The sequence below is a fragment of the Aulonocara sp. 'chitande type north' Nkhata Bay genome, linkage group LG9 (assembly GCF_057382095.1).
Source record: "Aulonocara sp. 'chitande type north' Nkhata Bay isolate Kocher_YH1m ecotype deep benthic linkage group LG9, A_spYH_male_GT1.1, whole genome shotgun sequence".
Lineage (NCBI taxonomy): Eukaryota > Metazoa > Chordata > Actinopteri > Cichliformes > Cichlidae > Aulonocara > Aulonocara sp. 'chitande type north' Nkhata Bay.
In genome coordinates this window covers 34,200,172-34,226,133 of record NC_141352.1, presented here as the reverse complement: position 1 = coordinate 34,226,133, position 25,962 = coordinate 34,200,172, and the positions used below count along the sequence as shown (strand labels likewise).

The 25,962-nt window shown below is 40.5% G+C and overlaps 3 protein-coding genes across 5 annotated transcripts in view; 1 reads left to right on the top strand and 2 right to left on the bottom strand.

The window, feature by feature from the left end:
- Positions 1 to 1,871: 1,871 nt before the first annotated feature.
- LOC147322707 (copine-3-like) lies at positions 1,872 to 11,414 on the bottom strand. Of its 2 annotated transcripts, none has more exons than XM_086307235.1 (16): positions 11,265 to 11,414; positions 9,515 to 9,684; positions 9,200 to 9,379; positions 9,034 to 9,108; positions 8,304 to 8,375; positions 8,143 to 8,220; positions 7,970 to 8,059; positions 7,269 to 7,367; positions 7,101 to 7,184; positions 6,921 to 6,980; positions 6,603 to 6,736; positions 6,223 to 6,277; positions 4,649 to 4,700; positions 4,416 to 4,549; positions 3,464 to 3,697; positions 1,872 to 3,347 (listed from the first exon to the last, which is right to left on the bottom strand). In XM_086307235.1, the coding sequence occupies exons 2-16, from the start codon at positions 9,671 to 9,673 to the stop codon at positions 3,228 to 3,230; spliced, it is 1,626 nt and encodes a 541-aa protein (XP_086163361.1). In that variant the 5' UTR covers positions 9,674 to 9,684; positions 11,265 to 11,414; the 3' UTR covers positions 1,872 to 3,227. The 2 variants fall into 2 exon arrangements, with proteins under 2 accessions (XP_086163361.1, XP_086163360.1); XM_086307234.1 differs by lacking the exon at positions 11,265 to 11,414 and adding an exon at positions 11,099 to 11,237.
- Positions 11,415 to 13,151: 1,737 nt separating this feature from the next.
- On the top strand, positions 13,152 to 16,814 carry rmdn1 (regulator of microtubule dynamics 1). Its single transcript, XM_086307233.1, has 10 exons — positions 13,152 to 13,355; positions 13,836 to 13,941; positions 14,046 to 14,130; positions 14,327 to 14,486; positions 14,585 to 14,674; positions 14,764 to 14,819; positions 15,649 to 15,736; positions 15,819 to 15,849; positions 15,967 to 16,100; positions 16,218 to 16,814. Exons 1-10 carry the CDS (start codon positions 13,221 to 13,223, stop codon positions 16,257 to 16,259), a joined length of 927 nt encoding a protein of 308 aa, XP_086163359.1. The 5' UTR covers positions 13,152 to 13,220; the 3' UTR covers positions 16,260 to 16,814.
- A 1,847-nt stretch (positions 16,815 to 18,661) lies between these two features.
- Positions 18,662 to 25,962, bottom strand: part of wwp1 (WW domain containing E3 ubiquitin protein ligase 1) — a 30,545-nt gene continuing 23,244 nt past the window's right edge. For both annotated transcript variants that reach the window (XM_086307232.1, XM_086307231.1), the window contains exons 19-25: positions 25,564 to 25,697; positions 24,011 to 24,151; positions 23,799 to 23,919; positions 23,484 to 23,588; positions 23,134 to 23,230; positions 22,965 to 23,037; positions 18,662 to 22,196 (exon numbers count right to left, since the gene is read on the bottom strand). In XM_086307232.1, coding sequence (XP_086163358.1) covers positions 22,097 to 22,196; positions 22,965 to 23,037; positions 23,134 to 23,230; positions 23,484 to 23,588; positions 23,799 to 23,919; positions 24,011 to 24,151; positions 25,564 to 25,697 — 771 coding nt within the window. In that variant the 3' untranslated portion in view covers positions 18,662 to 22,096. The remainder of the gene's footprint in view (positions 22,197 to 22,964; positions 23,038 to 23,133; positions 23,231 to 23,483; positions 23,589 to 23,798; positions 23,920 to 24,010; positions 24,152 to 25,563; positions 25,698 to 25,962) is intronic.

Genomic DNA, 25,962 nt, shown 5'->3' with positions numbered 1-25,962 from the left:
TTTGTTTTTCTGATCCTTCCAAGATATAATAGACTGTAGGATGTAGAATACAGCCTGTCTTTATATGAGCTTGCATTTATAACAAACAAAATTTACAAGAAATGGGAGGAAGAGGAAGGAAAGATTCACAGCAAAACAGTGAGAAGGTGGCTGAGGATATCTAAAAGAATAAAAAGCAAGAAAAAAACAGAAAAACCCATCTCTGCCTCCTACCACCTACACCCACTCCACTCCTTCTACCTTTTAGCTTAGAGATCTTAGAGAGATTGAAACTTATATTCTCATTTATCATTTTTTTAGGGTGTGCTAATTTTTTTTAATTGTTTTTTTTATAAGCCTCAGCACCCTAAAGCACTTAGTTAGGAGAGGAACTTGCTCTGTTTAAAGGAGAATGAATGCAGTCTTTATTTAGCTACAGTATTACCATGTTATGACACGTTATGTGAGGTGGTATTACATCTCAGGGTTGCCAAGAGGGGTTTGAACCCTTTAGTTGCCTAGCTAATTCATGCTGCCTTAAAATGTCAGATTAAACTGCAGGTTAACTGAATTTCCATTTTAGTGCATGTGAACTGAAAGGAAAACTAAATGACTACAAATTCAAAAGCTTATAGGAAAATCCCCTATTCTCAAGTTGAGTGTTTGTTTTTGTAAATCCCTTTTTAATAATCATAAAAAAAAACTACAGTATTTACAAATGCCTCAAAAGATCTCTCCACATTTGTCTTTTTCCTGTGCAGTTAGTTCTTAGTTAAGGAAATGTTTAAATACTTCTGTGACAACTGTAGTCCTCAATACAGCTTTCTCACAGAACGAACCAATCGAGTCCTACCAACGTGCGTGTTGAAACGAGAGCATGCTCCCTTTCACAATATGTTTTACATATTGGGACCTGATAAAAAATGATTATGTCCTGACATTAATAACAACAACACATGACATTTATTTAACAAAAACTAAGTGCACTCCATGATCCAGCAGCTTGTAGCACCAAAACTTCAAGTACAGTATAACGCGGTTCACCTTTTGTGCCCTTGCTGTTTCGCAGATTTTTTTTGTGCAATTTTGCATGGGTTTTTTTGTGTGTGTTTTTTTTACAGCCCATTGTGTCCTGCATCCTGATTGGCTGTAGACCACTGTCAATCAATTTTGTGCCATGTCTCCTGTACAGTACAGAATGCATTCAGCTTGATTGCCAGCAGTGTGACTCTGAAGTGCTGTACTGTATGTTTGTAAGTTTGTAACAATATCGACGAAACATTTTGCACCTGCGGGTGCCTTTGGTTTCATTCTATAATACTGGACTTATTTTTCTATGAAAGTTTGAACTTTAAGAGTGTTTAAACAAGAGATGAAAGTGTGAAAATGTTCATGCCTGAAAAGTGTAAAAAGTGTGTAGTGAGGGGTTTTACAGCCTTAAACATCTATAATAACTGTAAAAAATAAAGTTGGCTACTTTGCAGATTTCACCTATCGTGGGTTATTTTTGGAAAGTAACTCCCGTGACAAACGAGGGCCCACTGTACCAGCTTTAAATCTGTGTTCTGTTCGTTGCATCATTTTACATCGTGAGCCACGTATGTTGATCTTGTGTGAAACTTCCTTTTCTGTCATTGTACAGACATTTAGCTACAATAAGACATTTAAATATAAAAAAAGAAGTGTAATTTACACAGCATGTTTAGCTGCACGATAAAGAAACCCTGCTGTAGTAACTGAAATAAATCTGTCAGCATACAGTTAAAAGTCTGAAATGTATGCCCTCCTTCACATTTTCCAAAGCCACCCAATGGGCCAGATTGAAGACTTTGGAGGGCCACTTCTGGCCCCCAGGCCTTATGTTTGACATGCCCAAAATTATGATGGAGGAGAATAGTTTATTACATTTATTTGTTACTAGAAATTTATTTTACATTATCTGCAGTCTAAAATGTATATACACTATACACTACTATAATATACAGTAAGTATGAACACATGTTTCTGCATCAATCATGAGGATATAAATCCTCATGGAAATGTGTATACACACTGTGGTACTTAATCTAGTTAATAACCATGGTTACTAATTCACTTTTGCCGCCAGATGACAGTTCCTTTATTTAATTTGGGAAAAGACTGTCGGAAGCAACCACTGTGGGCCACACGGGAGTCAAAATCATTTCCAACCATTATAAACAACAATAAATGTTCACAACGTATAAAATCTTGTTAGCAAACAAGGTTACATGTCAAAGTCTTTAATTAAGGTAGCAGGAGTCAGGTTGCTAGCTGGGAACATCCAGTGTAACAATGTAGACTCTGAGCTTTGTCTCAGCAGATATCCACCGTTTCCTTTTATGTTATGATCACACAACAAATAAGGTGCCATTCGTTTATGCAACAAATATAGCATTTAATCAGCAAAGCCATGTGTGAAGATGCACAGAGTACACTGTTATTGTTTCCTGTTATTACGATTTCTTATTAATTACATGCAGTGAACAAGCTGGAGGGTCTCAAATCACATGGAAAACACTTCAGTCACTCAGCTTGTTAGAGAAACTGTAATACTAGTGATTTACAGAGATGTTGTGAAAAAGTCAACTGCACAACATTAAACTTGCTGTTTAAGGCCATTTGGGTGCTCTTTGTTAATTGTAACAGAAACTGATTTCTGAGCGATTAAAAGGATAAGGTTGGCTTGCACGCTTGTTCAAAGCCACTTCCTGTTTCCTTTCATCCTGACCACTGTGATGCTACACCTTAGGCAGCTGTCATGCAACCACTTGTTTAGAGCTTTTGCAAAAGGGTGACTGTTGCTCAACCACCCACACAGTGATGACATCATGGAGAAGAATCCCAAATTTTAGCCTGAGGAAGCATTTCCGCAGCCATAACGATGTCCTGCTCTGGATTTTATTTGTGAGCCATGCAAGCTGAAACTGATCGTCATTGTATACAAATATTAAATTATTATTATTTATTTATTGGTTAATGTATTTTTTCGGATGGCATGTGATTTTAAATAGCATTAACTGCTTTCTGAGTTGTTCCAGTTTACCATTGTAGATTTCACCTCAGAGTTGATTTGCTGCTTTCCAGTGTTCCAGTGTGAAGCAATCATTAATCTGTAAATCTCAAAAGGTTTGCCCAACACGGATTGACACCCCTCTATGCACTGAATGTAGAAAGAGAGACAAACAGGAAGTGCATTGGAGATACTCGAGTACATTTAACCTGCTTTACTAGGACGGCTCAGGAACATTAAAAAGATTAGGTGGTTTCAGCTTGTAGGCATTGAAGAAGGATGCGACTTGATCGGGAAGCTCTGCCAGCACGCTCTGCGCCAGGGCCACGCTGTTTCTCTGCAAACATAAATTCACAAGAATGAGAAGTCGGCTTGTTCAGCAGCACTCAGGTTTGCGCGTGTGTGCTGAGCAGAGGAAGGCTGGCTGTCTAAAGCCTCGGAGCTGCTGCCTACCTGGAAATTTCTGAAGGGCACAAACTGCACGATGTCTCTGGAGGCGACGACCCCGCTGGGCGCCTGCAGCAGTTTGTCATCGCTGTCCAGAAACTCCATGGCGCTGAAGTCTGCCCCGCCAACACCCACTATGATGATAGACATGGGCAGACGAGAGGCCTCCACGATAGCGGCACGTGTATGGTCCATGTCTGTGATCACTCCATCCGTGATGATAAGCAGCACAAAGTAATTCTGCACGATGACAGAAAAGTAGATTACAGAGTTGGGGATTAGATGGCACATATATATTCTGAAACACATATACTTGTATACACTATATACCAATGTTAAGCATTTGACCCATATACTCAAATTATTTGTGGCTCATATACTTTGGTCAAGTATTATCTACATTTATATCGTAAGTCTGCACTTTTTTGTATGAGCACCTGTTGATGCACGGTGGTTATTTTGGGATTTAATTTAACTTTGACAGTTTTATGGCCTATTGAGAAAAGCTGTAACATATGGTTAGTCACTCTAAAAGTTCAAACTGTCCAAAGTTGTAGAAATCCCCAAGTGATACAAATTATATCTTAATTTGCAGGTAAAACTGCTCTTAAAGTCATAAAAATGTCAAGCGGATTAATTGTTTTTACCTTTAGGCTGGCATAAATCTGTCATAATGAGCCATAAAAATGTTGGATGCTAAAATTTGAGAAGAAAGCCCAGAAAGTTAGACAAAGCAGGTGTTCATCAGGTGTATATCACAGAAAAAGCCAAGTTGTGTAAAGTAGCTAATTGTTGTAAAATAAAGATTTGGACACAGTTGGGGAAACACATACAGTTTAGCATATTATGCAGATGAGAAAACAGAAGCTCGCACAACAATGTCATGGGAGCAAAACAGCAGAAGGGTGACTGAAGTGTTTGTAAGCAGTGAGTGTCTAAACACTTCCTGCTTCCTTACTGAGGCCACGTGCTGGTGGAGAGCTTGTCTGGCGAAGCGGGCCACATGGTTGATGATCGGGGAAAAGTTGGTGGGACCCCAGAGCTTCAGCTGAGGCAGACAGTGTCTGTAGGCATCCACCACGCCCTCTATGCCTGCGGCACACACATCCACAGGTACAGTGGTTCACCATTACAGCATCCATGGGCAACTTTCAAGAACCAAACACAGCTTTGTGAGAAGTTTAAACCTGCCTGAACAGAAGGGATTTACTGGATTGAAATTGACAGGAAACTCATGGGACACCTGTAGGAGTAAAATCAACAAAAGCTTTAGACGACTGTTCAAGGGACCTGTGTTTGACATGACACAACACGGGGGCGAGGGGGGGTACATGAACGATAAGAAGCAAGCACAGTGTGTTTGTATAAGAATATACATATGTCGCAGTTGGAATTGATGCCTCACAGCAAGATGGTTCCTAGTTTGAGTCCTAGCTGGAGCCTTTCTGGGTGCACGCTGTCCCTGTACCTGGGTGGGTTTTCTCTGGGTACTCCAACTGCCTCCCACAGTCCAACAACATGCATGTTAGGTTAGTCAGTGAATCGAAATTGGTCATGGATGTCAAGCAATGTGGTAAAAAAATGGGAACTTCCAGTCTAAAGCGCTTTGAGTGATCAGTAAGATTGGAAGAGATCATAAATGTCAGGTGAAATAAACATATAGTGTAAGCTGCACGCATATTTGACTGGCTTTGATTATAATGGAAGCCCTGAATAATTGGCCATTTAACCTAGCCGGTGCTAGCAAACTAGCAGGCGGGTTCCCCGAATGATCTGAAGCTAATGCAAAGTTAACCCAAGCAGATATCTTCCTAAAGCACAACTTTGAATATGAAAAGCTCTTGGTGGGACTCTCGCTCTATAGCCGTGAGCGGCCTATCTGGAGCTTCGCTTGTTCTCCTGCTGCAGATGCTGCAGTGATGTGTGGCCTCAGGTCTTTGGTACTCTTGGGGGCTGCGGATGGGGGGCGTTATCCCAGCCTCCCACCCTCATTGTCACGTACATTTTGTGACAAAGACACTCACTCTCTTGCTCACATACTCTCCACATACTCTGCTGATTTGCAAATCTGTGCATCTTTGTATTTTTGTTCAGGCACTGTACTTGTGTTGTCTTACAGATGCAGAGGTCGACAAAAAAAAGGTTGTTTTTTCCCCTTCTGCCTCTTAGCTTGCCACCGTGCTGCCCATTTTACATATAATGTAATAACTGAAATAACACTCATAATGAAACATGTGAACAAGAGCCACAACCCAGCATAAAGATCATAATTCTGATTGCAAACGTTTCCAGACACGTCAGGACACAGAGAAAAAAGAACAATAATAAAGAAGCTGATGTTACAAACTGCTGCATCAGCTCCCTAATGAGGGATCATTCAATTGTTCATCAGGCTCACAGCATCACGCCTTCTACTGCCGTGCCTCAGCAGCTGAGCTACGCTCCACCACCCTACTGTTCATTGAGCATTACCAGTCAGAGCAAACTGCCTTTCATACACAACGGGACACTCAACAGCCCCAAAACCACACCATCATGTGAGTGCGCTCTGAATTCAGCAGTCACATCCAAGTAACGAGTGGAAATGCCGCAGCACTGGTCCTTTGAGACACTGCAAATTTCCAGTGCTTTTCAATACCCACAATTCCAGCCGAGAGAGAGGATGAACACAATAAAGCACCTTAATAACTCAGTGATATCGAAATAACAACTTTGTGTCACACATATGGCTCAATGATGCTGTTTCTTTAATGAATATTTCATACCTGCCAGGATGGAGGGAGCTGGGCTCCAAAACCAAACACAGGAAACATCTTCTTACTACACAGAGACAGAACAAACTCATGAGCTCATCGAACGGTAGATCAGTGGGCCCCAAGTTTGAACAGAAACTAGTTCCAGGGAAAATGTTAGTAGGTGATTATCAAGGATGCTGCCGCTAAAGATTTTTAATATTAACACTGTAAGTAGCAAAAAGGTTAATAATTTCTGGGGGGGGGGGGGGGGGGAGGGGTTGGTGTAAGTTGGTGATAAGACTCTTTCATTCTGCTCAACTCTGGCTTAACATGTTGTTTTTTTAGTATCTGTTTCTTCCTCTGATATCATTACTTTAGATGGTGGGATGATGTAGGATGCTTGGGTTCACCTGTCGTAGTCCTGGATGACATTGCCCACTGACCAGATGGCTGCCAGGTACTCATTGTAGCCCTCTGGGCTGATGTAGTGGAGGGACTGAGGAGACCCCGGATCCCCGTTAGAGCCCGTGAAGTCAATGGCGATCTGGACCGAGAGGATACGGGTCAACATACAGAGAGCTTTTCAGTCACCAGGTAAACGTCTGACATACTTCATATGTATTCTGCGAGTTTCAGAGTGCCGTGCAATGTGACAGTCAATTTAGAAATGTTACAAATCTTACCAAACAATTTATTTACTTTAACAATAAAAATATTTCCACACTCACAGTGAAGTTGATTTGGCATCCACCCATGATATAATCCAGGAAGGTGTATTCCCTCACTATCTGTAAAAGTAAAGAGTACGCTAACAACGTGCAGCAATGCACAATGTACAGAGATCCAAAACAAACCTGGTGGGACATATGTTGTAAAATCGAGGCAGAGTAACAGTTTTAATTCCTTACCTGGCACTGCCGGATGCAAACGACCCCGGAGTTTTTATAGCTTTTCTTCATTGACTTTTTGGGGTTAATACATTCGAATTCAGCCTGAAACGAGACCATGTTAATGTCAGTGTAACATAAACACTATAACACACACGAGACACACACACAAAACATAAAGGGCCTCACCGGGGAGATGTGCGTCCCCGTTTGCATCTCTGCTAGTGTGGTTTTAAAGCTCCCAATGAGATCATGGGAGCCGCTGCTGTGATGGTCGTAACAGTCAACCTGAGGACGCAAAACAAGAAGAGTTTTCTCTAACGGGGGACCACGTAAAAACTACTGCATGAACAGTTCGGATCATACAGGAGGAGAGAAAGAGTAAACCATGGTTGATGATGAAGTTCTTGGTCAAGGTGAGAAAATTACGTCTTTTTTTAGACTGCTGCCAAAACCCCCACTAATCATTCACTATTTACAGTCAGTGACGAAGTGTCACCATATTCTGAACACCTGACATATGGAAAGAGTGCAAACAGTTATCAGTATAAATGCAAAAGCTAATGCAGTAAGTCAAGTGAGTAAACAAAGAGGAAGAAAGCCTCACCTGGTGATGTCATGAATCGTGCATACATGCATGTAGCGCTTATCCAACTGGGTCACAAGCACTCCCTTTATGTTTGGGAGATTTGTAAGATAATAAGAGAATTGCAATTACAAGATTAGTTATTAGTCAGCAGTGTGGTCAATAAAGCCAATTCGAAAATTTTAAAAAGTGAGGGAGGGGGATGAAATCCACTGTTTCACCCATTGGAGTGTTACTTAAGAGGTGCTTACAGGTTTTGTTAATTGGGTGCATTTTATTGTGCAGGTTCACTGAATAGAATTACCTTAATAGGCTTCTCCACATCTCCTCCACAAAGAGTTCGCAATGAGATGCGGAACGGCCTCCATATTGGATTCAGGTTGTTGTACACAACCTGCATAAACAGGTTACCGTGAGTAACGAGTCCACGGGAATTTAGTGCACGCCGATGAAGGACCTGATGGTAAATGTGTGTACCTCTGTCCTGTGAGCCAGCTGCCATCCAGTTTCTGTCTGCTTGTAGAATTCCAGGAAAGGGTCGGACCACCACAGATACTGACAAACCATTCCCAGTTAGTCATTCACAGAACTTACATTTAATGAACTTTATTAAAAAACCCTGAAGCAACTTTCATTACCTTTTTGTCCAGCCTGCGGGCAGACACTTCAAAGTTTGCTACCCTGGTGTCTGTGATTTCTTCAGCACAGATCTATCAAAAAGGAGAAAAACATAAAGATTTGTGCAGTTTTATACTGAGGTTCACAGTGGTTTTCTTTTATGTAAAAGATTAACATAACCTCAGCTATATACAAAAAAAATGAAGCCAATTTAAAAGTGCAATTGCATTCTTTCTGATGGCCAGCAGGGGGCAGCTTCTCTAGTTTTAAAAAGAAGTCTGATTGTACAGAAATCTATGAGAAAATCAAACAATTTCTCCCTTCATGAATTACCTTAGTAATATTTTCCCAGTAGGTTTATGGTCTAAAATGATAGTTTTACTTCTTAATTATTACAGCATGGTGTTCATTTTGTACACTATGGTTTCATTTATCACAAAACAGTAGACAAAGCAGGACAGTAACAGTCATATCCATCACTTGGTTAGAAATTAGCACAAGTAAACTGCAATTTTACACTTACAAACCCAGCCATGAGCCCTGACACTTATATTAAACTACAGGAAGCCAATCAATCACTACAAGGGTTCCACAGCATTTGTTTGTAGCTTGCTAAAATGACTAATTCTAGCAAAATATGAGCAAAATCAACCCTACAAGCTAAGCATATTCTTATTTTTACACACATAGATGCATACAGAAGGACAAACTGGAGAAACTAAGTTCACACAGACAAAAGAGTCAGCTCACTGTGATGGTCCCACGGCCTGCCGGCCTCCTGTTCTTCAGCAACAACGGCCGCGTCATCTGCTTATTAGAAACGACCTGGACACAAATGATGGAAACAACAAGGAGCGCTAAAGCAGTGGGCGAACGACCAGTGTTTAAAGAGCAACCTGATAAAGGGGAAACTTACCTGCCCGAGGGTGCATTCAAGCTCTCCAAGGAAATCATCGTCACTCAGGTCGTAGGTATCGTTGTCGATATCATACACGCAGAACTTCAGCCTCTGCACCGTCTCGAAATAGTAATCGATCACAAACCTCTTAGCAAACTTCGGATTCAGGCAGTTCAGGATCATCTCCGTGCGGCCAAACTAATTCACAAAGTAAAAAAAGATGTGTAACGTAAGTCACATGACTTAGGTTAGAACATATTATTTAATGCCAGCCATAGATTTGCAGTCTTAACTGTTATATGCAAAAATCTCGTACCACTACCAATTACATACCTCATACCACCGAGAATCTGATGTGTTGATGTACAAAGCACACAGAGGGTCAGACTTGGAGAAGACGTCCATGTCCATTAGGTTTTCACAGGAGATGCTCAGCTCCACCTTAGTGGCACATTGGGTGGCTGTGGGCAGTGGGGCCCCACCTGAGGCCATTGCAGCTGTTCCTGAAAAAGATAAACCACAGAAATGTCTTCAGAGCACTTCCATCTTCTCAAAATGCTCTCTTGACTTGTTACTACATATTACTCAATCTTCAGTCATGACTTTAGTCAGGTGGTAGTGGTGGTTGTCCAAAGTAAGGCAGGCTCAGATGGTCAAATGCCACCACAACCAGGCCACTAAGTTCACACATAAATCGCTGAATACTACGCCACCTGGTGGTATGTCCACAGCAATTTAAGAACAAGCACAGTCCTAGAGGCAGTGTGCCAACAAATGATCGTCTGCCAATTTAAACTGCTATAAAGAACTTGTTGGTCTATAATATGATAGATATGTCAAATGTACCCTCATGAATGATATCAAGTCATCTTGAGCCACAAACAACATTCTTGTCACAAGGTAGAAGCCGCAAACAGTTTTTGGCAGTGACTTTTTTTTATACTTTCTTTTTATTGTTTTTCTTTAAACATTAGAGGGCAACAACAAAACAGAACATAAAAAGAAAAATAATAATGATAGTGACCTTTATTTATCCAGTTAAAAAAAATCTTGTTGACATCAAAAATGTCTTCTTTTAAGAGTAATCTGGCCAAGAGGAAGCAGAAATTGCAACAAATATAACAATAGTTATGTAAACATATTTTGAGTGGAAAAAAAGAACCGGATTGGTTATAATGTATGTACAATAACAGAGACTTATAAAGATACTTGAAAAACTGGTAAATTTTTTTTTAAATTCTATTTTACCCCTTTGTAAACCCTGTTCACCCAAGTCTATTTACCAACATTCGTAAAGATATTAGACATAAAAAAACAACACAGAAACAAATCAGTTTTTTGGCAGGCGATCACTTTTTGGCACAGCATCTGGAAGCCGGAGCTTAGGCTACACAAACCCTTGATTTACACACAAAACTGCACACACATTTATGGATCTATCAGAAGTGCAGGAAAAGTCACGTTTAAAGGGACAGAAGTGAAAGTATGGGTGAGTTGTAACTGATCACGTGACTGTAATTTCAGAGCTTCGAGCGAAATGTTAGAACACCGTCAATCAATCAATCAATCAGTCAATCAATCTTTACTGACAGACTTTATGTCATAGTTAAAAATAAGTAAATAAATCAACTGTTCGTGTTTAAAAATCTGGATCTCTCTCTCTCTCTCTCACTCACACACACACACACACACACACACACACACACACACACACACACAAATAGACATATATTTAATTTTGCTGTGATGACTTTCCCCTAGATTTCTAGCTTTGTAGTACCACCACCGAATAATGTAAGTTACCGTTACTCGAGCTAACACATGCAGGCAGTGACAGTTAGGTGGAGCTCTAACAACCACACCACTTCTCCCTTTCACACTACGCTACCTTTTCATAATGCTTACTGGTTCATTTACCTGTGTAGTTGTTGACAAATATACACTTTTTTCTGCCTCTGTTCTGAACGCGTAACGTTAATCTGACGGCAACAGCTGTGTTGTCGCACTGGGTGGAGCCCACACTCTGCCCTGCCCAGTGTTCTGCTCCCTTCACAACTTCCACTAATTTTACAACTACTTTTACCTGAAGTTGAAGTTTTGTGTAAATGCCTGTTTGGTGTGTCTGCTTCACCTGGACAACATTATATTAACAAACACGCTGTTGTAACATTACTGTACGATAGGCGCTTCATATTATGCCGGAACGTTCTTGTGTTTCTGTTGTTTCTCTGTTTCTCGCCGAGTCGATAACAAAGCGGTACAGCGTTGTCCGGGGTGCATTCAAGAAAAGTGTTTTGCAGCTGTGCTGAACACCAATTTAAGCTGCTGTTGGTGATGCGACCAGGTACCATCTAGTTAAAAGCTCTGGGAGACTTTTCTCTGGACGGACTGTGAGTAGATATTCATTTAGCTTATAGAAGAGCTGCTGTGTTGTTTTCAAACCAGTGTTGGCCAATAAACAGACACCTGATATGTCTAATTTTGAGCTGTTCTCAATCCAAACGACTGCATCGTTTTGTCTAATAATATTCAGAGAAGAGCTTTTCCGTTTAGCGTTTTCTATAATACCTAGTAATGCTAAGGTAAAAGGCTAGCTTCTTAAACTTTTGAACACCAGTGTTGGTCAAGTTACTTGAAAAAAGTAATCAGAAACTAATTACTGATTACTTCCCCAAAAAAGTAATCCCGTCACTTTACTGATTACTTATTTTCAAAAGTAATTAATTACTTAGTTACTTAGTTACTTTTTTAAAAACACGATTTACAACCTGAATAGGTAATAAAGTGATAGATCTTTCAGCTCAATTCTACTTTTTCTACATAATCCATCATACAAAATGTAATCAAATGGAAAGGTCCCCTTTTAAAACTTGTTTTATTAGTTTTAATCTTTTAACTTTATGCATCAAGCAAAAATTTAATTATATGCAACATTCTCTGACTGGAAGAAATTTGTTTAATATTTAAACCTATTTCAAATAGATGCAAGTAAAACAAGTAAAACTAGCGGTCCTTTTGCTCTATTTTCACCTGTGAAGCAGGAGTAGGGTAGGCAGAGGTTTACCCTGGTGCAGGTGTGCTGCAGCGGTCAGTGGAAGAATCCACGAGTTTCTCTGTGAGTTTCCCATTACGTCTTTGGGCACTTGGTGCTTGCTCAGAAGTTTAGGGGTTTTTCTTCGCTGTAAAAAGAAGTTTTCTTCCCACGCACTACGGAGGCTAATGCTTTTGTCACTTTTTATGGAATCAAACTCAAAATAAGGTCAGTACTTCCACGATTTAAACGCTGCACGCTCATACTCTCTCCCGCACTCGATATATTATCCATGATCCATTGTTGATCTGCACACAGCTGTTGTCACCAACGTGGCACTCGCTTACGTCACTGTCATGAGACATTCTCGCAAAAAAATCACGGTTTTAGTAACGCAGTAACGCAGCGTTCCTACGGGAAAGTAAAGGTAATCTAATTACCGTTTTTGCAATAGTAATCCCTTACAACACTCACCACTAACTGGAAGGATATCCTTGAATATTTATTTAATTCTGTTGTTTATTAAACTATAACTTTTCTGCTGACAAAACACCACTCAGTCGATTTTCAGAGACAAGATAATTAAAGGTTTGGGATTTAATACATACAGCAAATAATTTATACATGCTTTTATACAAGCATGTTGTAATAAATATGACGTTAATAACAAATTTATCCTGGTGAACCATGAATAAAAGAGTATTTCATGTTTTGTTTTTTTCCACTGTAAATGTTTGAACATATAAAGAGAAAAATAGGCACATTTGCATTGGGTAGAATACATTTTTATTTTAAAGTAAGGATATTTTGTTCCGGCTTCAAAGTATTTACAAAACTGACTTTTATCTGCTCTAAAAATCCACGACTTAGTCATTCATTTATTTATTTTGCAACGTGTTTAATTTGTGCTCTTGAACGCACCATCCCCCCGCTCCGGGGACTCTCACCGAGAGGTTGTAAGTTTGTCAGTGTGATGAGTGATCACTGATAGTGTGGACCTGTGATAAGATGGCTGGGAGGATTATAACACGGTGTGTGAGCAGGGCTTTAGTGGAGTTTGGGTCTGGCGCAAACTGCGTAAAAAGCAGAGGGACAAACCGAAACTACTGGACTGCTCTACGAAGGACTTCCACCGCTCTGACTGTAAATAACGATGCTTCTTTCTCATCCAAAATAACCCTGCTTCATTCATTATCACACTGCTTTCTTTATCTTTATGCGAGCTCCGTGATTTGCGCTCAGGAAGGTCAGTGGTGCCACTTCCTCAGAGCTTCATATTTGATATATAGGTGAAGGGGCAACGGGTTTGTAAATGCTGTCAGAGCTGCTTATCCATGCAGGAAGAGAACTACCAGCACTGTATAGGAATGATGCTGCTATGCGTGTCAGCTGGCTGTATAATTAAACTGGATCTCAGCGTTAGTTTCACCTAGAACTTCCTGTAACGTTCCCGTGTGGACTGAAGAATGCATTGACCCCATGGCTTCACAGTCCAGCTCTGGGTTCAGGTTACTCAGGGTCAGCACAGACGCCAAGAATGACTTTGAATGGGAGACAGTCTGTTCTTGCCTAGCGCTTGCATTCACAAGTGTGTTTTTGTGTCACTTCCTCACTTGTGCACAGAGTGGACGGGCTGCATTCCTGTTGGGGCTCCCTGCGCTGTCGTGCCTCGGCTATGCAGCTTATCGCAAGGTGCATAGTTCAGCTGTGGTCTGCGCTTTAGATAGAGGTAGATGGCAAACTCAAATACGAACATGTGCTTTTTATTAGGTTTGATCTAGTGAATGTCAGCTAGGCTTTATGGCTGAACTAGTGGGTTTTGTGTCTGTCTAGGGGAGGTTTTGGAGCAGGCTGACTACCTGTACAGCTGTGCAGAGACAGAGAAACTCTACCAGCTGCTGGTGCAGTACAAAGACAGGTAAGGAGAGTTCAGAGGGTTTATTTATTCTATTTGATCTTTGGTTTTTTTGTCTTTGTGTGTGTTTTTGTAATACAACAACCACATGCCACCAAAGCAAAGTGTTTTACCATCCACTGGGTGTAAAGTTATGGTTTGTGTTTTCATTCAGTCTGAATTTAGTTGGACAATAATGACTCTCTTTGTGTGTGTGTAGCAACGATGCAGAGTTCCTGTGGAGATTGGCCCGGGCTTCTCGGGACCTGTCCCTCCTACCCAACATCGAGGCCGGGCGGAAGAAGCAGCTCACGTTTGAGGCCTTTGAGTACGCCAAAAAGGCCCTGGAGAAAGATGACCTGTGCTCTGCAGCTCACAAGGTGCGATTGTGGTTTCTCCGAGGCCAACTCGACACTCACAGGATGTTGATTACGAGTTTTAACAGGTTTCTTTTCTTTTTCGTCCGCTCGTCACACAGTGGTACGGCGTGTGTCTCAGCGACGTCGGGGATTATGAGGGTGTCAAGGTTAAAATTGGAAATTCGTACATCATCAGGGATCATCTAGAGGTGAGAGGACCTTAAGATGGAAGTCATGTGACCAAAATCACACCGTCATATTTAACATCGGAACACTGATTTTTTTTCTTTCCTCTTAGAGAGCCATCGAGCTCAACCCTAAAGACGCCACCTCCATACACATTTTGGGTTACTGGTGAGACTGCTTTTTGTTTTCGTGGGTGGTTTTTTGCTTTTTAACACTGTGAGTGAAAGGAGGGCTCCCCTCTCTCAAACTAGCTCTGTGTGGTTGAACTCTCACACCTACGGGAGTGTTTCTTCCACAACTTTCATGGGAGTGCAGCTGGAATTGGAGTAAATTTAGAAAAAAATAAACAATGCAGTTGTGACTCTCTGCGGCCCAAGGAATGTAAAATGAAATAGATGTCGACTAAATGTGTTGGATGAAACTTTAAGATTAAAATCTTTACCATACGTTCATTTGGTAAAGCTGGATCAGTGTCTGGATTTCAACCAACATGATTAATAAGATAAATGACTAAAAAGCCCTTGAAGCAACTTTCTATGTGCAAATCCCAGAATATATACACCGATCATAACATTATGACCACCCTCCTAATATTGCATTGGTCCCCCCTTTCTTTCAAAACAGTCCTGATTCGTCGAGGCATGGACTCCACTAGACGCCTGAAGGTGTGCTGGAGCATCTGCACCAAGATGTTAGCAACCAATCCTTAAAGTTCTCTAAATTGTGAGGTGGATTGGACTTGTTTGTCCATCACATCCTGCAATTACTTGATTGAATTGAGATCTGGGGAATTTAGAGGCCAAGCTTGGACCTCAAACTCATTGTTGTGCTCCTCGAATCATCCCTGAACCATTTTTGCTTTGAGGCAGGGTGCAGTATCCTGCTGAAAGAGGCCACAGCCATGAGGGAGCGCCGTTTGCATGAAAGGGTGTATATGTGTGCAACAAGTAACATCCACATGGATGGCACCTAACATATGCTGTCCTTTGTCTCTCAGGTGCTTCGCTTTTGCTGAGCTGCCGTGGTATCAGCGCAAGGTGGCAGCTGTAATATTCTCATCACCACCCGAGTCTACATACGAGGAGGTGAGCACCGCCCAGTCTGAATCTGACATCCTTTGCTTTCTTACTAGCTGCACAGTGAGTTTTGTTTTTCTGTGTCTTTCAGGCTTTGGCATTTTTCCTAAAAGCTGAGGAAGGTAGAGTACTGTCACCAACACGGTTCTTTAAAAATAATCACAGACAAACATGTGTCTGTGATTTAAAAAAAAAAAAAAGCAGTCAGCCGACAAACATTTGTCTCTCGTTTTTCCCAGTCGATCCAAACTTCTACAGCAAGAACCTGCTGATGCTCGGGAAGACTTATTTAGCCATGAAAGACAAGGAGAAAGCACTGCTGTGGCTGACCAAAACAAAGGAATACCCTGCTCACACGCTGGAAGACAAAGAGGTACACACACACCCTGACTCCAGACTTATGATTTACTCTGTTTTTGTATATTTCAGTTTAACTGTATATCAGTGGAACTGTTTAACTTAATCAGTGCATGCTCCTCTTCCTCTGCAGGTCCACAAGGAAGCTGTGGATCTCCTGAAGAAGCTGGGATGAAGCTCGGTGAAACATGACGCCCCTCTGGACCCTTAACAGCTGCTAACAAGACTGTTTCCTAAAGATTTTCTACTTCATTATTAACTATAAAAACCGAACAGTTGCCGGCTTCGCACACAGAAATCACACATGCCTTCAAGAAATAATAAAACAATGTCCTGTCGTTAGTAGTTTTGTATGTTGCGTCGTGTATTTCATCTCATTTTATCCAAACTTCAGAGTTCTAAATTCACCATCTGAATATTGCAGCAGAAAGCGAGACTTCCCCAGGCCTGACAACAATTTTCCAATTTTCTGTTGTCCAGTTGGACCGTAGCTTCAGTTTCCCGTTCTTAGCTGACAGGAGTGGCACCCCGTGTCGTCATCTGCTTCTAGGTTTGACAAGTTGTGCATTCAGAGATGCTCTTCCGCATATCTTGGACGTAATGAATGGTTACTTGAGTTCCTGTTGCCTTCCTATTAGCTCAATGCATTTTTGCCCATTCATCTCTGACCTCTGGCATCAGCAAGGTGTTTCCATTTGCTTCTTTCCAGATTAAAAACAAATGAACTCTGCGTGAACCTTTTACTTTCCACAGAGGATTTCCATGGAGAGTTCAAGTTGTGTTTTTGCAGAACCAAGAGAGACATCTTTGTGACATCCATGTTTACCAGCACAGGGTGAGCTGAGCTATTCAAGTGTTGGCACCGTGAGTGCTTACTAATCGAGTCACGCTCGCACACATTCTTCAGAACAGTACTTCTTTTTGGATTCATGAATTCATTCCCATCAAAACAAAAAACGAGTATTATGAATGCCACTGAGGTGAATCCTAAAAAAAGGCAGATGTATTAAAGTTTTGTGTTTTCTAATAGTATTTTTACATTTATTTAGTTTTTCTTTTTTCTGTGTATTACTGTAGGGTCTTTAAATCACAATATATAGCGCCTTGAGGTAACTGCATACAGATTATCGGTGTGCCATAATTCAACTTTTGGTATCGATCTGATACCAATAAATCCGATGCCAATACTGATAACCATGCTTTCAACTTACAAAGGTGGTATAGCTCCATGTCTCATGATTTATGAGAGGAATCATCATCAACTTGTAAATTCGTAATGACAACTAAATAACTGTTATTCTTACTCTTCCATGAGAATGAGTTAATACAATAAAAAACGCTTTAGCTTTTCATGTATTTTGCAAAAAGTTATTTTAAAACCTGGAATGTAACTGTGCCCAACTTTAAAGCACTTTGGGTCAGCTTCTGTTGTTTAAATGTATGTTTTTTATTTCCATAAAACAAATGAACACAATTCAGTGGGTTACATACTGAACTCAGAGGATAGAAACAAAGTATCAATCCCGTCATGTTAGAATTGATCCAATACCATTATCCGCGTTGGTATTAATACTATTGATACCTTGATCTTTACACCCACCACTAATACAGAAATCCTGGGTTTCCTTGACCATATCTACTTCTCTATTTATGCTTCCTTGTTTTAATTATGTAAGCACTCCCTTACAATTTCCCTCAAAACATCTATCCAAGTCAAGAATTGTTAAGGTGTACTATTGTCAATGTCTACGATCAAAAAATGGCTTCATAAATGTGAATACAGTGGGTTTACAATAAGGTGCAAACCACTGATTGCCAGATTAGACTCTCTGCCAGTCTACATCCAAAAGAAAAGAATGCATATCATGTCTCCTGTCAAACATGAAGACTGAATGTTATTGGCATGTATGGCTTCCAGTGTAACTGTGCTGTTAATGTGTTTACTGATGATTGTAAATGGTCTGTACTTGTATAGCGCTTTACTTAGTCCCTAAGGACCCCAAAGTGCTTTACACTACGTTTACTGATGATGAGGCTGCTGGTAGAAGCAGCAGGGAGGATTGTGAAGCGTACAGGGCTGTACTCTCTGCTTAGATTCAGCCAATTTCTGCAAAACTGATCAGCTGGTGCTTCACATTTCAAATGGATAATGACGCAAAACAAACTGTAAAAGCAACTCAGTTTCTCAAAGCAAAGAAATGGGTTATTTTTTAACATCCAAGTCAGTCACCTGATCTCAAGCAACAAGCAGCATCTGAAGATGACTGCAGTGAAGGCCTGGCAGAGCATCTCAGTGGAGGAAACGCAGCATTCGGTGATGTCCATGAGTTGTGGACTCCAGTCACCTGCCTCACAGGACTTTCATCCAAGTTTTCAAACAACGCCTAAGTTGAGATGTATGTTAGTTTGTTAAATTACTGTTGGACCAAATCCCTTAAAGACCAAAATTAAATTTTTGTCATGTAGAAATAATCCCAACAGATTCTTTAAGTCACATCAGTGTCATTTCCAAACCTTGTTTTATTTTTCTCCTCTGTATATAATGCCCCAAAGTCACAGGACACACACAAAAAAAAGAATGAAAACATGAATCAATGCGGGGGTTTATTCACTTATTTATTTGTATCTCATAAATCATTCTCTCTCTATTGAAAATGGGTGAAAGCAGATTAAAAATGAAACTTCTATACACATCTTCTCCAGTAAAGGGGCATTCTGTACAGTGTAGTTTGTGTTTACAGTGTGTATCTACACGCGATATGTTACAAGTTTGGATGCATTTCAGATCGCCTAAATCGCAGCAACTTCCCCGCTGCATTAAGTTGATATACAGCATCGTTACTCAACTCTACTTTGTTTCCGATATTCACGTGATACTTCGGCGAGTTACTGGCTGTGATGAAGGCGATCTGAAACGTCCATCTACTTCTGATAAGAACAAAGGCATCACAGATTTCCATCAATGGCGCGGCGGCTCTGTGTAAGTAATTATAATATTTAAGTACTTCATTTACTGTCTCTTTTTTACAATGAATATTCACATACAGTTGATTTTCTTTGATTAGAGGTTTCTGTTCAAAAGGAAGCACAGTTATGCAGTTTTAACGTCTCTTAAAAGTCGGCTCCTTTTGCTACAGAGCAATGCATCTCTTCATGTTGTTGTCCCTCGTTTCAGCGCTTCATCTCAGAGAGCCGAACAAGTTATATACACCACCGATCGTTTTACTAAATCACGAGCTCCTCAGAGGAATCAAAGTCTAAATCAGCTTGCTGCTGTTTGCAGTGGTCTTTAAATAAAACAAAATAAACAAACCCCACACACCAAAGATGAGGAGAACGGCCTGCCACTGGCTGAGTTATTTTCTTTTTTTTTTCCTGCATTTAGACCACTGACTGAGAGTAAGCACCAGAGTTGTCATTTACAAACAATGGAGTTTCAACATAACAGCGAGGCAGTTAAAGAAACAAAAAGGACCAGGGGAAATTGGGGGTGTAAAGATAAAAACACACAACAAAGCAGTGTGTCATCAGGCTGATGCTGCATTAGGGCCTAAGATGCTGAGGAGTTGCCACAAAAGATTATTTTTAATTTAAGGACATCAGTCTAAATACGGAGGTAAATAAATGAGATTGTATCATGTGGTTAAGACCCGAATGCTTGGGTCAGGTCGTCATTTTGTGTAGATGAAATGTAGTTGCCTTCTTGGGGTGCAACTGTTTTTTTGAACCTCACTGTGACACGACATGGACAAATCTGATTTATTTGTTGTGCATTATGTTGGTTAGGTGTGATGCCTGTCACTCAAGAACAACGATAATACCCGCCGTCCTCTGAAACATGACGGCTTTATAGCACACGCCAGTTTGAGATAACTCAAAGAGGCAGAAGAAAGCCAGCTAAGCAAACGCGCTCTTTTTAAGTGAATCTGTGCTTGTATGAAGCTGGCAAGAAAAATGGCATCAGTGTGATGTAAGGGTGGGGTGGGGGGGTGACTGAGAATGTCAATGCAGGATGTAAACAGACAGCGCCAACAACAGTCTGAGAGGAAATCATAGGAGAGCCCTCATTACAGAGGTGACTGCACCTACGATGGTCTGTAGGGGGCACATGTGTGCTTTACACCAAGACAAAAGCCTTGAACTCTTTCCCTCTACAGCGAGTGCGTCTGGTTCTGTTAGGATCTGACAATTTGCTGACATGACTGACTCAGTTTGTAATTGATTTAAAACACTGACAGCCAGCTGTGCTAGCAGCTGCACTTATGGTGTTAATTTGAAAATCCCAGGTGACTTCCTTCTTGGGTTATTTCATTCATAAGATTTTCAGAAAACTTGACCTCTGATGTTGACTTTGAGGTAGAAGTCACTGAGATTTGAAGTCAAATTAATACCATTAAGTATCAATTTGAAATCTTAGGCCTCTGGCTCTGACTTCCCCTCTGACTGTATATTTTTACTGTTATATTATTACATTTAAATCAGATGGATTACCTATTTTAATTGCTATTAACACTAAGACCTGAGTGGCTTCATGTCTATGTGTCAGATTCTTTTATGATGAATGAAACATGACACATTAAAGAACCTCGAACGCGAGGTCAAAGTCACCAAGATTTGAACTTGTCCGAGGTTTATAGTAGATACACGTAGGGTATAAATTTGAAAATCCTAGGTCACCTCACTCTCATGTTCAAAGTTGGGTGTGACTTTTCCCACCTGGTGGGGTGACAACAATACCTCATCAAGGTCACTGAGATTTGAACTCATCTGAGGATTGTAGATGATCCTAGACGACATCTTTCACAGGTTTTCAGAAAACCTGACCTCTCGAGTTTGAATTTCAGTGACCTTGACTTATCAGCCTTTTACAGCTGAGGGCTAAAAATGTTCAGTTACAAAAACAAATCTGGCTGGAGAGGAATGACAATGGGAGGGGTTGAGGGTGGAAATGTGGAGATTTTGGCCAACACAGAGGACCTGGAATAGCAAGCGTCTTGCGGAAAAACTCTAAGAACTGGTGGCCCAATATCTTTAAAGACACTTTATTCTCCTTTAGTTTGACACCTGTCTGTAGCTCATTATTTAGGTTAGAGTAACCAGCTTTGCTCTTGTAGCTTCACAGTGTGCAAGCAGACTGCAGCATAGGCAATCTGCAACATCTCATGTGGGATCTCTAGCTTGAAACTTTAATCCATGAAGTTCCCTCCATCGTCACACTCACATGTGTGCGTTTAAAAAAAAAAAAAAAAAAAAAAAAAAAAAAAAAAATCACTCTTTTGTTTCCCCAAACATGTTCTGTCTCTGGGCCGGTGCCCAGAATTTCATTGAGGGAAAAAAGCAAAAACACTAGAACAAAACAACACTGGGTGTTTCTGTGCTTCCAATCAGTCCAATTGCAGTGCTACATTTTTTTTTTAATGGTAGCAATGAGCTTATTTAGAAACGGAGAGATCCATGCTAAAAACTATGTGTGCGGTGGAGGGTGGGCATAGCAGTCTTCTCATCTTTAGAGGCAGCATGCAAGTGCACCAAAATTGCAAAATTACTATGAGTCCGACAGGAGCAACAATTTCAGGCACCAGACCCCGATACTTCTACTCTAGCCTTTTAAAAGCCCTATAGAACTAGAGCTTTAAAAGGAGACTGCACTTTATAAAATCCTCTCAAAAACAATTTAAATGTCTTTTTAAAAGCCAGTCAGCAGTGGTGGAGGAAGTGTCAAAAACCCAAAAACCCAAAACTATCAGTGATTTCTGTTTTTGAACAAAGAGCAAAATGCTGTAACGCTTGCATATTTCATGAAGGTGTATTATATAGATATATATTTAGATATATAGGGACTGGGGGAAGAGGGCTGCAGCAACAATTATGCAGCAAATTAGGATTTGGTTTGAAATGACAAAATAGCTTATATACAGTGGTGGTTATCTTGTGCAATTTTTTTAAGTTTGTTTTTCTTGGCTGAATAAACAGCGATGGGAGAGGAAGGGAACTAGAAGAGGACTCCTCCCTCTATTCTTGGCCAAATCCTTCTGTTTCCTCGATGGCAAAGAGCAGCTTCTCTTTCAGCTGTTCGTAACTCTTGTAAGGAGGCAAGTCCAGACGGTTGAAACTGAAAAGACAAAAACGGAGACAAACAAACAAAGACATTTTTAAACTGTGTTTATCAGATCTGAAATAGGTTGGGAAAAAATCAATCCCATTACCCAAGAGTATAAAAGTCAGTCGATCCTGAGTGAAAGAGAGAGTGGGTCGTTCTAAAGACCTCACTGAGTTCCAGTGTGGTCCTCTAGCGTTATGTCACCATTGCAAGAAGCAAGCATGCAGTCACAGAGCAGGGTCGCCAAGTCACTGCTGACTCATTAACTGAGCTCCAAACCTCCTCTAGCTTTAACATCAGCACAAAAACATGGTCATGACTATACTTCGAATACAGCTGCTCTCACAGCTTCATCATTTGACACCTTTAAAGCACCGACTGGTTAACATAATGGAAGACAGGTAAAATGTCTTTTCAGTCTAGAAAACTGAATGAGACTCTCTCAGGCCTCTTCTATCCAATTCAAGATGTAAAACCTTTTCACCGGCCTGTCACTGGAGAGGATACTTAGGCAGGCTACCCAGAGATACTTGGGGATTTGTTTAATTTGTAAATAATTCTGCTGTTATTTTGAATATTCCTAACAAGCCTTCTTGTGTTTTCTGCTACTAGCTGGTTTGCTGGCCAGGTTGCTACTCTGGTGGTCCTTGATATCATTTATCCTGCAGTCAGCCTGTGGGACTCCACCAAAACTGTACTAAAGTATACTGATGTAAAATTCTGTGCACAACATTACAAGACATAGTGGTCAAGTAGAGAGGTCAAAGGTCAAGCACTCACCACGTGTGGCTGCGAGGAAGCCACGTGTCTTTCCCCACCTTCTCAATGCAGAACTTCTGCGGTCCGTTACTTCCTGCAATGCAAAGGAGAAAGAGGCTTAAGAAAAAAAATGAAAGCATTAAGGAAATATAAATAGTATGTTTAGTAAGCATGCTCGTCTCTCACTGACCCATGAGCTCAGCAAAGCCGCCCAGAGGAAGCCTGCAGGTTCCAGTGACAAACTGCATGAGCCGTAGTCGCACCTCATTGTCGACCTCTTTTACCAGCTGCAGGGAAGGAAATGACGCCAGAACATTCATCACTGACTTTCTACGACTCGTCAAGGACCTTCATCCACGTAGGTTATACGGGGAATTTACGGCAATATGAGACACATTAAGAAAAAAAACAAACGCTATTTCTTGAAGTTCAATTATTTTATCAAATCCTGCACTAAGAGCTTGTTTTACTGCTACTTGGAGGGAAAGAAAGCACAAACTGAGCAAACAGAACAAACTGTGAGGCTGTGCATTTCTGTACCTGCCAGAACCAGATGATCTGTTTGCTGTTCCTGGTGTAGTGACGATACACAGTGTTTCTCTGCCAGTCCTGCAAGTCTACTTCCTGCATGCCACACAGCATCACCTGGTTTAAACACATACACACAAACACAGAGGATATAAACCAACATCATTCCACTGTAGTTGTGTATGCTTTGATTTCCAGGTTTAATTCAAACAAAAATAATTCTGTGGCATGTAGTAAGTTGGTTATTAAATTATTATTAGGTATAAGTTAGTATTACATTTAAACAGACAACGGAAGTCATTAAAATAGATCAAAAATGGTGCTCACCTCAAGCTCCTTTTCATCAAAGTACTGGAGCCACTGAAGTGGAACCACCTCATTGAAGCCGTCGAGAAAAGCTTTGGTTTGACCTTCCACCCCACGAGAGAACCTCCACTCTGCCATTAGACTGCAAGCCAAACAGTACAAATCTTCTTTAATATGTACTTTAAATGATATTCAGAGGTGAGTTTTTTTTTGATAAAACAAAGACTGTGAACCTGATGTACTCCTCCTTGTTCTCTTCAGTGACTTGGATGTTGGCACCATTGGGTTTGAGGTCATGAGAGGTGATCTTCCCCAAGATCTCCATGTCCACGGAGAAGAACATCTCCAGACCGCATTCCTCGATGTTGTTGTCCCTGAGGAAAGACTCAGATGTTGCCAAAGTACAACCAATTTTTAACACATCACGGAGACGCACAGGGAACTGTGTTTGCTTCAAACGCTCTAGATTTTTATCTCTGAGATATTCTTAAGTTGACCTTTTTGTACGTGGATAGCCTTTGCTCTTTCCATACTTCTGCGGTAAAAGGGTTTTCTGACTTCTAATGCAGGAGGTTAAGTTTAGTTAAGAATGAGTAAAAAGCAAATAAAGCAGGGGCAAAGCTACTATAAATAACCCCATTACAAGATGTTGTCTGGCTTTCTTCACTGTCAGCCATTCCCAGCTTTTACTTTATTGTTAATTCAATCAAAACATGGTCTGCATTTTAGTTTCTTCAAAGCTGCCAACTTTCCCACCTAACTCTTTCATTCTTTTAAACAGCTGCGTTAGGTCACTGCTCTGTAATGCTGCACACCGCATGAACCAGCTGCAAAGCACACTGATTAATCAAACTGCATTTGTACTTGAAGATGTCATTGAGGAGAAACACTTGAAGACATACAGGTGAAACCGTACGAAAAAAACGTTCAAAACTAAGTTCAGTAGTTCTTGCTAATATAAGATTAGCGGAACAGGTCGTTTCCTGTATGAAAACAACATCCTGACAAAATGACCACGTTATTAAAAAGCCTAGTGAGCCACAGATTAAATGGAAACCATCACAGGTGGTCAAGACACTTCCAAATTTTACAAAGCTTTCATAAAAGCTATTTTGAGGATTCAATATAAAACACAACATGTTTGTGAGCAGTGGGAAAGGGACAAATGTTTTCCTTGAGGTCTCTCACTTCTTTAAGTAGTTGATTTTATGGGGTGTTCTTAGCCAAATAAGTGGACAAAAACCAGAGTGTTGTATGTTATGCACTATAAAACCTACCGCAACATATAGTGGACTGCATAAATGAATCGACTTGACTCCAGGTGTCATTTACAGTGTGTTCATTGTACTCGGGACCAAAAACAAAACAATTATGCAGTTTTCCAATTATGCAATTATGCATAGTCTTGACTCAGCAATAGTTTGAGAAATGATACAGATATATTTGATAAGCCTTATTTGTACACAGCATTCCAAGAGCAACACTTTGATATGACCTCCATTATAAATAAAGCCTAAATAAACTGCACAATTTGTTCTATCAACAAATTTGCTTGAAAAGCACCCAATAACAAAAGTTCCTTAATAACGGTCAAGAGACCTTGAAAGTTATTCTAAGCAAAGTCAAGCAAAGAGAAACTTTCTAAACAATCAAATTAAGAGTACACTCTGTGGCTCTTTAACCAAAAGTCAACTCAGTAATAAGTGCAGTGAAATTAATTTTCTAGCCATGCCCTCTTCTCAAATGAATACAATATGGTAGGACTAACACATGAGAGATCGATTACCTGATCCATATGAGTGAGTTGTAGAACTCTGGGTCAATGGACTCAAGGTCTTTGAGTATTAGCTTCTTGTTCAGCATGCGTTTGTAGAAAGGCAGAGAGAAGCCTGTGTCAATGAACTTGCCATGGAAAAGTGCCTGTGGGTAATCAAGAGGAGATAAGGTTCTTTAACTGCTGGTCAATCAGAAAGCATCAAGATAAAGAGATTGCAGACAGTCTCACAGTGTAATTGCATATTAACAAAATAAGTAAATATTGGGAAGTGTAAAACAACACTGAACACTTTTTCTCTTGAGCTCTTATGATTTTGAAATAACTTTATCCAAAATATGACTTGTCTTAAAAAAAAGACTGGATGTGAGACACTGGTTGACAAATCATGTGTAATCTACTGTAACACAA